General features: G+C 40.1%; 1 protein-coding gene across 1 annotated transcript in view; it reads right to left on the bottom strand.

Annotated features, from left to right (window-relative positions):
• The window catches only part of rragd (ras-related GTP binding D), a 38622-nt gene extending 26857 nt beyond the window's left edge, over positions 1-11765 (bottom strand). The window contains exons 1-5 of the mRNA XM_021573884.3: positions 11405-11765; positions 9208-9353; positions 8629-8775; positions 7753-7952; positions 6770-6884 (exon numbers count right to left, since the gene is read on the bottom strand). Of these exons, the coding sequence (XP_021429559.1) occupies positions 6770-6884; positions 7753-7952; positions 8629-8775; positions 9208-9353; positions 11405-11546 (750 nt within the window). The 5' untranslated portion in view covers positions 11547-11765. The remainder of the gene's footprint in view (positions 1-6769; positions 6885-7752; positions 7953-8628; positions 8776-9207; positions 9354-11404) is intronic.
• Positions 11766-15493: the final 3728 nt, after the last annotated feature.

Below are 15493 nucleotides of genomic sequence, written 5' to 3'. Positions count from 1 at the left end.
TACACTCTCACACCTCTCTCGCCACCTCTTTCTTCCTCTGTTTTTATAATGCACACCAGATGTGCATTGAAGTACAGATTGATCTTGTATTTGTGTGCTGTCTTGGCTGTGTTCTTAGGGTTGTTGACCTGTTGGAAGGTGAACCTTTGCCCCAGTCTGAGGTCCTGAGCGCTCTGGAGCAGGTTTTCATGAAGGATCTCTCTGTACTTTGCTCCGTTCATCTATCCCCTTTCCTGAATAGTCCCCTAGTCCTTGCCGCTGAAACATATCCCCACAGCATGATGTTGCCACCACCATGATTCACTGATGCCAGGTTTTCTCCAGACGCGACGCTTGGCACGCAGGCCAAAGAGTTCAATCTTGTTTTCATCAGACCAGAGAATCTTGCACTGAAAGCTTTGATTGGTGGAGTGCTACCGAGATGATTGTCCTTCTGTAATGTTTTCCCATCTCCAAAGAGGAACTATGGAGCTCTGTCAGAGTGGCCATCGGGTTATTGGTCACCTCCCTGACCAAGGCCCTTCTCCCCCGATTGCTCAGTTTGGCCAGGCGGCCAGCTCTAGCAGTCTTTGAGGTTCTAAACTTCTTCCATTTAAGAATGATGGAGGCCAATTGTGTTCTTGGGGACCTTCAATGCTGCAGAAATGTTTTGGTACCCTTCCCCAGATCTGTGCCTCGACACAATCCTGTCTCGGAGCTCTACGGACAATTCCTTTGACCTCATGGCTTGGTTTTTGCTCTGACATGCACTGTCAACTGTGGGACCTTATATAGACAGGTGTGTGCCTTTCCATATCTTGTCCAATCAATTAAATTGACCACAGATGGACTCCATTCAAGTTGTAGAAATATCTCAAGGATGATCAATTGGTCACATGCATGCAATGCTTACACGTTTCACATAAAGAGAGAAAGGGTTGAGGGAATAGGGAATGTGTTTCCTAAACAAATGAGTGATTTCGGTAACAGAACTTTTCAGTCAGAAACAAGTAAGAAACTAAATGGCTGAAATAAGGTTGCAGCATCAGCACAGACAGCACAATAAACACTTACTGTGCTGTGGTGCCTTTTCGCTGCAGTAGGGAGAAGAGCGAGTCAAAGTACGCCAGTCACACAGGTACTCGCTGTCATTCATTTTAACACAGTGACCATCAGCCTCTTTCAATCACTTCGCTTAAAGCATCAGACAAGCTCAGAGCATACGTAGTTGATTTCATTCAAAGACATTGTGTGAGTGTCTATATATGGAAAAATACTTTATACGATTGATCAAAAGAACAGGATGACTTGGTCAATCAAGATTTTTTTCTAGTCAAAATATATTAGTGTTTTTTTTCATACATTTTTCATAAATGTTAGAATTTTTCTTCCACTTTGACAGAGTATTTTGTGTAGATTGTTGACCAAAAATTACAATTAAATCTATTGTATCACAACAAAATGTGGAAAAAGCCAAGGGGTGTAAATATTTTCTGAAGGCACATATACATTTTCTTATTGTATCAGGTATTTTAAAAATATATTTTGAGTTCAAATTAAATTATGTACCTAAATTGAATAAATACACGGCTCTATTTGCATATATGAACACATTAACATAAAGAGGTGGAAGAGGGCTGCAGCCACCAAACACTTGCTCTGTCTACCCTCCCTTCCTGCACTTACCTGCACTGTCTGCCTCATTAATTAATGTTGTTGTCACGTTCAACAAGTGTGTCAATAGCAGGATACCCTCAGATTGAAAATCAACATGCTTGGGTGGAGATTACGCCTATCTAAACATACTTTACATCATGGTTTCCCAAACTTGAGGTCGCCCCCCCCCCCAAAAAAAATACATTTGGTTATTAGAACCGGGGTTACGTCAGTAACCTCCAGTAGCTGCTAGATGCGGTTGTAATAAATAGAGTGGTTTCTGTTTTCTTCCTACGAATGTGGTTCTAGCTTTTGAATGGTTTAAGCTACAAACTATTATGACTCCATCACTGAAAGATAAGAACATATATGTATGTACGTACTGTTTCCCTCTACTATGCCCACAAGCCGTTAGAACCGAGTGGACAAGACCAGACACTAAATCAGACTGGGGGAAAAATGTCTACACAGAAGATCATACAACATTATTACCTGATGCTCTTCTGAACTTACTGCCTGATGCTCTTCTGAATACCTTTCTGATGCATTTCAGTCACTTCAAACCATAGTCTTCAGATTGAAATACTTTCAAAAAAATACTGTCTGACTGATTTCTAATAGACTGTCATAGCCCAAATAAAAAAGTCAACATTGGCCATTGATTACAAAAATATATATTTACATGGTGGGGTCGGGAAATAAATGTGATTTCTAAATGGGGTTGTGGGCCAAAAAAGTTTGGGAACCCCTGCTTTACATTGTTTGCGAAATCAGAGATAATATCACTATAATCTGAATGCTCATTTTCGGAAGTTGCTTTCATTTCAGCGCATCTAATTTGTAAACATTTCAACTGTATTAAATTATTACTTTTTCAGTTATACAAAAAAATGAACACCCATCAAAATAACGTTATCTTTCTTGTGATGTAAGTGTCGAGATGGTGCATTATATCCACAAAGAAACTTTAGCGTTGTTTTTGATTCAACGGTAAGATGTATTCAAGACAATGTATTGAGCCCATTTTCAGCCATTACCAGGGTATTTGACAGGTCATCACAAACAGTGTAACGTTAACGGGGGAAAACGACAGGCACAAGCAAGAGTATGAAAGAGTCACAGGATTAAAATGAAAGCAATCCAGCGAGATTTAAGTGGAAAGTGCATTTGAACCCTTCTAACACAGGAAATGGATGGCTGAAAAGGACAGATCCTCAGGTGGGCGTGGCATGCACGTTGCTAATGTAATGTCCATTAAGAGATTAATGGTTTCTCATGTACTGTACTTATTAACATACACAGACTAACAAGATACTACAAACGCTTTGCTGATTACACTGAAGGCACAAAAGCAGAGAGAGGCGTTTGCTGCCCCAATCTTCCACACTAAGCATAAAAAACATTTTAAATCTATTTTTCTAAGAAACGTTTGTACCCGTGATGTGAATAATGATTTAAATCATAGAAAGTTGTTTTCTCATATGTCTGTAGTTATAAACTGAAGGCGAGGGTATGACTTTGGCTTCACCTAAGATGTGAGTGACCAATATCTCTCATGATGTTAATTTTTTGTGCAGCTTGATCACAAATGAACATCCAATGAAAACAAAAATCAGTAAATGAATTTATGTGTATACAATAAATGAACTGAATGATGTATTCTGTTTTCAATCTTCTCTCTACACAGTATAATGGGATCATGCCTCTTTCTGCAAACCCCTGCCATTCTTACCTATTACTGCCACCTTCTGGATGAAATTCAAAGTGTTCATAATAAACCATTTGATTCAGCAATAATAATAATAATAATAATAATAATATAATAATAATAATAATATTAATAACAACAACAATATATGCCATTTAGCAGACGCTTTCATCCACAGCGACTTACAGTCACGCATGCATACATTTTTTGTATTGGTGGCCCCAGCGGGAAACAAACACATGACCCTTGGCTTTGTAAGTGCCATGCTATCACTCACATTTAGCTGAGCACAAAATTGACCAAATTACAATTGCTTTATTTGCTCAGGCCTTGTCAAAGCACTTCTGCCCAAACAACCAGCCTGTTTGGTCTCTATTGGCCATGTTCGAAGTGCACTAGGAATAGGGTGCCATTTGTCTGAAATATACCCTATTACTCACTCACTCAATCACTCTAGAGGTGTCATGAGGACAGTTCTATGCGTTCACACATAGAAAAATATTAAAGGGTAGGTTCAGTATATTGACAACTTACTGTTAGATGGTTCTCACCCTGAAAGTAGTCTATCGGCCAGGAGAAGCTTTTCTTTAAACTGCGACTTTAAACAGCACAGTAGTAGTGTACTTGTGACAAACAAATATGTCTGGTCATATTTTTGATGTTTTATTTTCATTTGTTATTTTATTGGGCCATCCCTTGCATCATTTTTTAGGCCTCCTAGGTATTTGCATGTAAATGAATGTGCACGAGTACTGCCACTACGGGGAGCGGTGACGTCAAATGGAAGAGTTAGTGAGTTCTTGGAGGTTTCTCTTTCAATCTTGTAGAATGCCTACTACTGAACACCACTAACGTTTCTCCGTCTTATCATTCTATGGTATGTAATGTGCAAAAGTGCAAGATTACTCTCTAAATATTGAGGTAACATGGTTACTTACATAGTCTGTGAGTTTGGTGACGTTTTAAGGCAATTGGAGGGAGTTTTAATCGAGCGGAAAAACATGTTGGTATGTTCCCCATTGTAAGTAGGTTGGCTAGGTTGTTAATGATTTACATGTAGGGATTAAGATGGCGCACAAACGTTTTGTACTTTTAGCTCCTATTTTTTTTATTTTCTATGACCGAAGGCGCAGTTTAGTTCAGGAAATACATTTGAAGTCGGAAGTTAAAATACACCTAAGCAAATACATTTAAACATTTAAATTCCTGACATTTAATCCCAGTAAAAATTCCCTGTCTTAGGTCAGTTAGGATAACCACTTTATTTTAAGAATGTGAAATGGCAGAAAAATAGTAGAGACAATGATTTATTTCAGCTTTTATTTCTTTCATCACATTTCCAGTGGGTCAGAAGTTTACATACTCTCAATTAGTATTTGGTAGCATTGCCTTTAAATTGTGTAACTTGGGTCAAGTGTTTCAGGTAGCCTTCCACAAGCTTTTTGGCCCATTCCTCCTGACAGAGCTGGTGTAACTGAGTCAGGATTGTAGGCCTCCTTGCTCCCACACGCTTTTTCAGTTCTGCCCACAGATGTTCTATAGGATTGAGGTCAGGGCTTTGTGATGGCCACTCCAATACCTTGACTTTGTTGTCCTTAAGACAAATTCGGAAGTATGCTTGGGGTCATTGTCCACTTGGAAGACCCATTTGCGACCAAGCTTTAACTTCCTGGCTGATGTCTTGATGTTGCTTCACTATATCCACGTAATTTTCCTGCCTCATGATGCAATGTATTTTGTGAAGTGCACCAGTCCCTCCTGCAGCTAAGCACCCCCACAACATGATGCTGCCACCCCCGTGCTTCACGGTTGGGATGGTGTTCTTCGGCTTGCAAGCATTCCCCTTTTTCCTCCAAACATAACAATGGTCATTATGGCCAAACAGTTATATTTTTGTTTCATCAGACCAGAAGACATTTCTCCAAAAAGTACAATCTTTGTCCCCATGTGCAGTTGCAAACCGTACACTGGCTTTTTTAATGGAGGTTTTGGAGCAGTGGCTTCTTCCTTGCTGAGAGGCCTTTCAGGTTATGTTGATATAGGACTTGTTTTACTGTGGATATAGATACTGTTGTACCTGTTTCCTCCAGCATCTTCACAAGATCGCACAAAAGCACGTTCATCTCTAGGAGACAGAACGCGTCTCCTTCCTGAGCGGTATGACGGCTGCGTGGTCCCATGGTGTTTATATTTGCGTACTATTGTTTGTACAGATGAACGTGGTACCTTCAGCTGTTTGGAAATTGCTCCCAAGGATGAACCAGACTTGTGGAGGCCTACAATTGTTTTCTGAGGTCTTGGCTGATTTCTTTTGATTTTCCAATGATGTCAAGCAAAGAGGCACTGAGTTTGAAGGTAGGCCTTGAAATACATCCACACCTCCAATTGACTCAAATGATGTCAATTAGCCTATCAGAAGCATCAGAAGCATCTAAAGCCATGACATAATTTTCTGGAATTTTCCAATCTGTTTAAAGGCACAGTCAGCTTAGTGTATGGAAACTTCTGACCCACTGGAATTGTGATACAGTGAATTATAAGTGAAATAATCTGTCTGTAAGCAATTGTTGGAAAAATGACTTGTGTCATGTCATGCACAAAGTAGATGTCCTAACCGACTTGCCAAAACTATAGTTTGTTATCAAGGAATTTGTGGAATGGTTGAAAAACTAGTTTTAATGACTCCAACCTAAGTGTTTGTAAACTTCCGACTTCAATTGTATATGTAAATATGCAATGTGATGATACAATGTGTTAAATTGTTGATATTTGTTAGCTTTATGCTAAGCAAATATAGCTTTGCTAAGCGCTAGCTAGCTTTAGGCTAGTGGGTTTCAGCTAATGTTAGCTTACGTGTTAATGGTTTAAAAGGTCATGGTTGTAGCATTGTTTAGCACAGGCCTCCAGTCATTTGTAGCTTTTGAAAATTGATACTGCTAGTACAGTAAGTTATATAATGTAATGTAGCCTCTTATGGTACAATTTGATGGTTTTACATGCCAAATAGATTTTGTTGCTAGATGCTACATACTACTGATTGAATAGCCTCAGATTATATGCACTATTGGTTTGGCCATTAGTGAAAGGTAATATGTGAATGTGTTTGAATGTGTAGATGTATGGCGAGAGGTTTTTTTACTTTATTTTTGATACTGAAATATGGAAACATAACAACGTACTACTACAATGCAATTGTAGTGTGGAATTGATTTTCACAACAAAAATATTAACAAAAGACAACCATATTTTTTAAAACATTGTAGAATGCCTACTACTGAACACCCAAATTGGAACACCACTAACGTTTCTGCGTCTCATCATTCTATCCTGTTAATTCGGATTTATTATCTGCTGACCAGTCTCAGTCCGAGGCGTGTAACATACTCACAGATATCAAGCTAACTGAGTAAGGTTGAGTGTACTCACAGATATGAAGATATTGAGCAAGTTCTCGAGAGTGGGCAGCTGAGGGATGAGTTTCTGCACCACTTTGCTGAAGGCCTCAAATATGGAGTGGTCATAGATGCTGGTCAGGTAAAGACTGAAGGGTCAAAGGGGAAAACAGTCAGTTCCTTTCAATTGGGTATAACTGTAACCACCTACAGCAGCAGTTAGACTGGATCTACTCACAAGTGCATAGCAAAAATGAATGTGAACAAAATGTAGGTAATGTAGCTTGGAGAGAACACTCTGGCCACACACTAGTAATCCACATTATGGTAGCTTCATTTGAAAACACCTCTTTATAGTCGAGCGGATAAGCAAATCGGTTGTGCATTTTGTGATAAAAGCGCCACATTTTTTACAGAGGTAGATTTATTTACCCTGAAAATATTGAAATATGGAGCAACCAGCGATTTAGCCCTTGGGGGATGTGGCAGCCATCTTACAAAATGGCCGCTGACGGTATTACCAAAGATTTTTATAACTAACCCAATATAGACTGTCGTTTCCACTGGGAGCAAACCATAGTGGGCAGAACAAGCAAGGACGTGGGCAGAGCCAAGTACGAGCTAGAAAAATCCAATTGGTGCGTTCTAGTATTTATTTGCATATTTCCATTAGGGAACGCCTACTCTGTGACGTTCACGTGTCCAATAACTCAATCCGCCCTTGTACTCGTTCTAAACAACGCAATTTTAGAAACTTTGGCAAAGGGTAAACATTTTAAAAATGCAGTTCACTATGTTACAGATTTTAGTTTTGGAAACAGAAAACTGTATGGAGATCAAATGTTTAATCGATGAGAAAATGTAAAGAATGTCGCACAAAACCCATCTAGCTCCGTCTTCTCCCACTGCCGGCCACTGAGCTTCTTATATTTGGTAGTTTGTGGAAATGCCAACCAGATGCTTCACATTTATACATCTGGTGAAATATCTAGCTCATTGTTCTATCTGTGGTATTACCTTAGATGTATCTTCTCCAAGCCAGCGTCAGCCAGGTCGTCATTGGCCCGTTTGTGTATGTCCCTCTGCTTCTCGATCTTAGCGTCGTCCGACAGCCCATCCACCTTGTGGATAAACACCTCAAAGTTGATTTCTGGGTTGACCTTGTAGGCCCTGGTTACTGTGAGGTGGAGCCGACTCAGCGCCTCCACATAGTCATCCTACAGACAAGACATTGGGGACAGGATGGACAGTTACTGTTATAACAGAGGGAAGGTAGCGCTTTCTATGAACAGCCCGTGTGTAATTAATGCATTTATAGCGCCTTATATGGTTAGTATTACACTCCTAGTAGTCGCTTGAGTCCATCCTTCCAAATCTCGTCTCGTTGACAACGTGAGCGATGTCTGGGCATCCAAGGCTACTCCCTAGACATGCTTTAAACATTAATACAATTGTTGTATACAAATGCATAAATGCCTTTTGATGCATTCACAATGCATAACACCAAGGACTTAGACGAGATCTGGCCCTAGCTCTTCAATAACACATAGATGGTTCAAAGACAGCCAAGTCACCAAAAGGATTCCCGATTGCTGATTGAAGCTCTCACAGCAAGACTCCTTATCAAAGAGGTGTGGAACACATCTAACAACCTAGTTTCTATTAGAGACCTAGGAGACGTTGCTTTTCTACTTTCGCTGTACACTCAAAAGTTCTGAGAACTTTTTTGAATTTAACTGAACTGAACTGAACCGAACTGAACTTTATTGATCCCAGAAGGAATCCTCCAACCGGGCATTCTTCAACCAGGATTTATGGAAAACCAGAGAATTTTCTGGAAGTTTTGGGAACTTTGAAACCCTAACATGGACACCACCGTTTCCATGTAGTCACCTGTGAGTCGATGACGAAGATGAGGGCCCCTGTTCCTCTGAAGATCATCTCGTAGTCAAAGGTGGGGTCAAAGAAGTCAATCTGTCCAGGGAAGTCCCAAATCTGGAAGCTGACGAAGGAACTGTTGGACACGTCCTCTCTGCAGATCTTATTCAAATCAAATTCAACTTTGGTTAAAGTGGATTTAAAATCACAACACACGTTTTTCAGTAAAACAATACAATGATGGAGATAGAAAACAAACAGAAGGCAATAAAAAGAGATGTATAAAATAACATAAAAAATGCAGTCTAAAAAAAAACAGTAAAATCATCACCACGCGAAAAAGGTGGGTTTTCAAACGTGATTTAAAAGCTTCAACTGTCCCTGTGTGACAAAAGTCACTGGTGCATGCTTAACAGAATGGCTTCCATAGTCTATCTGGGACGGAACACTGTCCTTTACCAGGCCAGGGATCCTCTGTCTTGTGACCGCACCGTGACAACATCTCAGCCAGTTGGGTCAATTCGATAGCACGAGTGGAGTCATTTCTACCTGGGGAGTAAGGTTACGGTGTGATCTAACTCGGTTACATCTTACCTTATTGGTGCTCTCCAGAAACAGGGTCTCGTTGGGGGACATCTTGTGGAACACCACTTTTTGGATGGAAGACTTGCCGCTACGCCTTAGACCCATGAGGAGGATCCTGGGCTTCACCTCCCCACTGAGGGGGTCACTGAAACCACCTGGGGGAGGGAGGGAGAGATGTGTTTATGACAACGGTGTGTATTTATTAATATCGATGTTTAGATTTTTGCTGTGTATGCACTGGACTGATGAATGGTTTGTGTATTTGTTTTTTAAAATTGAGCTGCCCTTCTTGGCCAGGACTCTTGTGAAAGAGGCCTTGTAACCTCAATGGTGACCTCCTGGTTACTCGCATACCAGTATTTAGCCTGGTGATGATTTTACCGCAAGCCAATTAAATACATAAGAGCAACTCATACTCAGGGAACATGTGCTCCACATACACCGACCAACCAACACCACATGAGTGTAGCTCACACTCCGACAGCACAGTTGGCATGATGTGTATCATATAGCATGGAATCTCATCAGCCCCATAGAGCCACAGTTTATCTGACCCAAATGGCACACTATTCTCTTTCTAGTGCACTTATTTTGACCAAAGCCCCCTGGTCAAAAGTAGTGCTCTACATAGGGAAAAAGGTGCCATTTGTAGTGCCTTCTCTGGCCCTGGTACTGAGCTGGCCCAATCAAATGCTTCCTCTGACCTTGATAACTCTCTACTGAGGGAAGAATGTGGTCTGCATTCTGTCACCACAGGGCTGGCCTTACCTAATGCTGTAACGTTATAAGGTTGCGGCCAAATGCCACCCTATTCCCTATGGGCCCTGGTAAAAAACAATGTGGTGCCATTTGGGATGTAAACCGAGACTGAGACTTGGCACTCATGTAATGGAATGTGGTTGAGATGGGGTAACACCACAGTGGTAATATATTATGGATTCTGAAGAGCATTCGGGAGTTTATAGCTTCGGGAAAAGGAACTGTTCTATCGGTTATTCTTTCACTGACTGGAATGATTCATGACAAATGGCTGGCTGGCGGGTATGAAGAGAAGGCCCAGTTAGGCAATTAGCAGCGTATGCATTGAGATCACTGTTACTTTTAGAAGAAAAAAAAGAAGGACCTCTGAGCATATGAAAGTGTGCTATTGCAGAATTATTGGAAGATCATTGTAATGTAAGAGACAGTGGTGACTGGTCATTTAACAGAACACACACTGTCTGGGAGAATGATGAAATCCCCCGTTGAATTTCTCAACACTCTCTGAGACTAGAGAAAGAGAGGCGCTGTCTATCATGTGACAGTTGAGTAATTATACAGACATAACCAACATCCCAAATGGCACCCGATGCTCTATTTAGTGCACTACTTTTGACCAGGGGCCCTACGTAGTGCGTTTTATAGGGAATAGGGTGCTATTTGGGATGCAAACATTCCACACCTTATGTAGCTTATTTGATCCAATAGTATAATTTGGATTGACTCTTCAATGCATAATTTCACTATCTGCAGGTCACACAGTCCTATACCTCTGACAGGGAGTCTGCTTGCATCAAATGAAAGATTGGAGAAGAATCCGGATATAAATCTAAAAGAACAAACTGTAGATTTGTGAGAATGTTTGAGCTACCTATTGGAATACATGCACATATTTTGGCAGTTCTTTAATGGTAATAGATTGTAATCGCTTATTAAACGTTAATAAAGGTATTATCAAATAGTAAAAAATAATAATAATAACAATAATGCCAAAAAAATGTAATAAGACTATGTCAATCAGATTCAGATGCACTGAATGTAGCAAATCCGTGAATATGCAGAGGCGCAACAGGACAGGCTTCAATTTCTCTAGTCAAAACTGACCAATGATTCCTTTTTAGGTAACATGACGCATGCAAACCAACACGTTTCTCATAGGCCAACGCTCAATATGAACACAGCTCTCGCCTAGCTAGCCTCGTTGACACAGTAGATTACAGTAGCTCATTTAAATGTAGCTGCCAAACGACCACGCGTTCGGTGTGAAAGCGCTTGGAGGTTATTTTACGCTGCGCTATGTATAAACATTTCACACAAATAGTGAACTTCAAAGGGTTTAGACACAATTCACCTCGTAGTCTACATAGCTGGGATACAGTAAGATGAAACATTGTGTCAATATATTCATGACCTTCCTGACGCGGAGGGAGAAAAGTTTTGCCACTACCTCCGTCTTCGCAGCTACAGTCCAGATTCCCGTCTGTGAATGTATCAAAGTCGTCGTCGTCGTCATCGTAATAACCAATCGCCAATGTTTCTTCGTCTTCGACCTCGGTGTACTTCGAAACCCCCTCGCTGCTGCTGGTCATTTTCTTAAATGTCTCTGTTGGTTATGCTAAACCACAGACGCTGACCAACTTTTCCACAGCATTGTCACCTGATATGTGCAAACCATTATGAACTTTCACCCCCTCTTCCTCCGTGTGAATAAAGCATGCTCGCTGGCCAGCATACCAGTCCGCCTGCGAGAGAAATTGCAGAACACTGCAACAATTCCCCGCATTCAGACTTGTTGGAAAGATGCCAGCGCCGAGTCAGATCAGGGGCAAAACTTGCAATGCAAATGAAAAATTATAGCATGCACCTCGTCCCATCAATTAGCTTTTCTCTCGTGCGGATCTTGAGATGTGTACACTATTTTTCTTAGAATGAGCTCATACAGTGCCTTAAAAAAGTATTCATACCCCTTGATTTATTCCACATTGTGTTACAGACTAAACTCAAAATGTATTAAATATGTTTTTTTCTTACCCATCTCCACACAATGCCCGTTATTATTTTCAAAATTATTTCAGTTCTGTGAAATTGGTTGTTGATCATCGCTAGACGCACATTTTCAGGTCTTGCCATAGTTGTTCAAGTATGTTTATGTCAAAACTAACTAGGCCAGTCAGGAACATTCACTGTCTTCTTGGTAAGCAACTCAAGTGTAGAGTTGGCCTTGTGTTTTAGTTTATTGTCCTGCTGAAAGTTGAATTAATCTCCCAGCATGTGGTAGAAAGCAGACTGAACCAGGTTTTCCTCATGGATTTTGCCTGTGCTTAGCTCCATTCTGTTTTATTTTCTATCCTGAAAAACTCCCCAGTCCTTAACGATTACAAGCATACCCATAGTATGATGCAGCCACCACTATGCTTGAAAATATGGAGAGTTGTACTCAGTAATGTGTTGTATTGGATTTACCCCAAACATAACACTATGTATTCAGGACAAAAAGTGAACTGGTTTGCCTCATTTGTTGCAGTATTACTTTAGTGCCCAGTTGCAAACAGGATGCATCTTTTGGAATATTTTATATTATGTACAGGCTTCCTTCTTTACACTCTGTCAATTAGTTTAGTATTGTGAAGTAACAGCAATGTTGATCCATCCTCAGTTTTCTCCTATCACAGTCATTCAACTCTGTAACTTTTTTAAAGTCACCATTGGCCTCATGGTAAAATCCCTGAGTGGTTTCCTTCCTCTATAAGCAACTGAGTTAGGAAGGACTCCTGTGTCTTTGTAGTGACTGGGTGTATTGATACACAGTCCACCAAGTGTAATTAATAACTTCACCATGCTCAAAGGATATTCGAGGTCTGATTTTCTTTCTTTGTACCTACCAATAGGTGCCCGACAAAGTGAGGCATTGGAAAACCTCCCTGGTCTTTGTGGTTGAGTCTATTAGAAATTCACTGCTTGACTGAGGGACCTTACATATAATTGTATGTGCGAGGTACAGAGATGAGGCAGTCATTCAAAAGTCATATTCAACATTATTATTCCACACAGAGTGAGTCCATGCAACTTACTGTATGACTTGTTAAGCACAGTGTTACTCTTGAACCTATTTAGGCTAGCCAAAACAAAGGGTTTGAATAATTATTGACTCAAGGAATTTCAGATTTTCATTTTAGTTTGTAAATATTTCAAAAAAAAGCATAATTCCACTTTGACATTATGCGGTTTTGTGTGTAGGCCAGTGACAAAAAAAATCTAAATTTAATACATTTTAAATTCAGGCTGTGACACAAAAAATTGTGGGGGAAAAAATCAAGGGTTGTCAATACTTTCTGAAGGTAGGCTACTGTATGCTGGCCTATGGAGTCCAATTGGAAACCCAACTACCGAACCATCAAATGATTGGATTTATAAATACATTATCTGGGCTCTCAAATGGACTGATCTCTATAATATATACTGAACCAGTGGAGATTTTAAATCTTGGTGGAGCAAAAAAACAAAAAGTGGGATGCATGCCAGCAAAGCCATTACACAACACAACACTAAACAATACATTAATTGCACTATAACGGTGACAAGCGGTGCCCATAAACTGTTAGAGCCTACATAAAGCTGTCCCAACATCTCATCACTGCTACACCTGGCTATCAGCGGAGCTTTGTCTGGCTGCGAAACTGTTCATTCAGCCTCATTTACTGCCTTTTAAAAAACACATCTGATATGGCTGACTTGCTTAAACAAATGTGGTTTCTGCTGACAATTGAGATGTGCAAACTATGGCATAAGGGGACGACAAGCGGGTAACAGACAATCCGTAATTTCGATTAAGAGTGAGCTAGGATGGACGTAGTCAATATAACTATTTGTTTGGCACTTTTGAAATGTACAGAGACAGAATTCAGAACATGGGCAGTTCTTACAGTGTTCTACCTGTACACCAAGTCAGAACTGTAGGATAAATAAAGGGGGCAAATAAGCAGACAATGAAATCTCTTACAATATTCAATGATTGCATTTCTCTAAACAGGTTATAGACTACATGTGCACCACCAAGTGAGAACAGTAGGCAAAATTAAGAGGGGTAAATATACCAAATTATTAGGCTGAGGCACATGGGCTACTAACATCTTACTACACAACATACACTTGGTATTACTTCTTAGCTACAGTTTACATATCTCCCTGGCATATTACATCATTTATGCAGCAGCATACAATACATTTTTGGACTCATCCTGTTGTGCTGTGCTCTCTTGAAAAGGAAGCGCAGTGATATTTCGTGAACAGATTTTGTCATCAAAGTCTGTCATTCTCTGGATTTATGGTGCTTTCAAAACAACTGGGAACTCAGAAAAAAACAAGGTTGAATCATGATGATGTCATTGATCTTCAGGTTGTAGCTCTAGAAAGAGGCCAGATTTACAATTCCATGTTGGATGACCGTTCAAAACCTATTTTCCCAGTCGGAGCTCGTTTATTCCCGACTTCCCAGTTATCATGAATTCACTAAAGTCAAGTTTTTGCACTTCCGAGTTAAGTTGTTTTGAGCGCGGCACAAATCATGCTTTATTGACAGCATGGCCAATGTTGAATGTTATCATTTTAAACTTGGAAAAGAGCTTCTTAATCCCAGTTTTGGGACCACACAGCCACTCCACTGAATAGCAGGCTAGTGATTGCTTTTCAATGCTTGCAGTTAGCCACTGATTCCTTCCAAACCATTCATTGTTGAATTTGCGATTTCCAAAGCAGCCCCACCTGACCTGAATGACGGGTTGTCACTGGGTATTTGGAGATCAAACGATTTCAGGATCATGGACAGTTCAGCACCATGGACAGTTCAGGGCACACCTTTCACCTGCGCTTCATCGCTGATTCCAAAGCTTACAGATAAGCTTTTGATATGGCACTGTCACATATTGACCACATGATAGCGCTGTAGGTACAGATTTTAAAAACTAGAATTTAAAACAACTAGATATTTTCTGCCTCTGATCTGGCAGACTCACTAAACACATACTTCTTTGTAAATCATATCTTAGTGTTGGAGTGTGCCCCTGGCTATCCGTACATAAAAAAAAAAGATGTGTGCAATCTGGTTTGCGTAATATAAGGAATTTGAAATGATTTATACTTTTACTTTTGATACTAAAGTATATTTAAAACTGAGAATGGATCAACATTGTACTGACTACACAATAATTACCGAAATGACAGAGTGAAAAGAATGCAATACATAGTGTCCCCATGAGTGTCCCCAAACACTTTTAGACTTTTACTTTTAGGTAGAATTTACTGTGTGACTTTCACTTTTACTTGAGTCATTTTCTATTAAGGTACGGTATCTTTACTTTTACTCAAGTATGACAATTGGGTACTTTTCCCACCACTGTTGAAAGGTAAATTCCTCTCCCAGAATGAAGCAGGTTTTCATCTAGGATTTTGTCTGTGCTTAGTTAGCTCCATCCCGTTTATTTTTACACTGAAAAACTGACCAGTCTTTTCCAATGTCAAGCAAACCCATACCATGATG

This window comes from Oncorhynchus mykiss, chromosome 19 (assembly GCF_057628025.1).
Source record: "Oncorhynchus mykiss isolate SJ-2025 chromosome 19, ASM5762802v1, whole genome shotgun sequence".
Classification (NCBI taxonomy): domain Eukaryota; kingdom Metazoa; phylum Chordata; class Actinopteri; order Salmoniformes; family Salmonidae; genus Oncorhynchus; species Oncorhynchus mykiss.
Note: the sequence above shows the minus strand (reverse complement) of the source record. Positions and strands in the feature narration are given on the sequence as shown.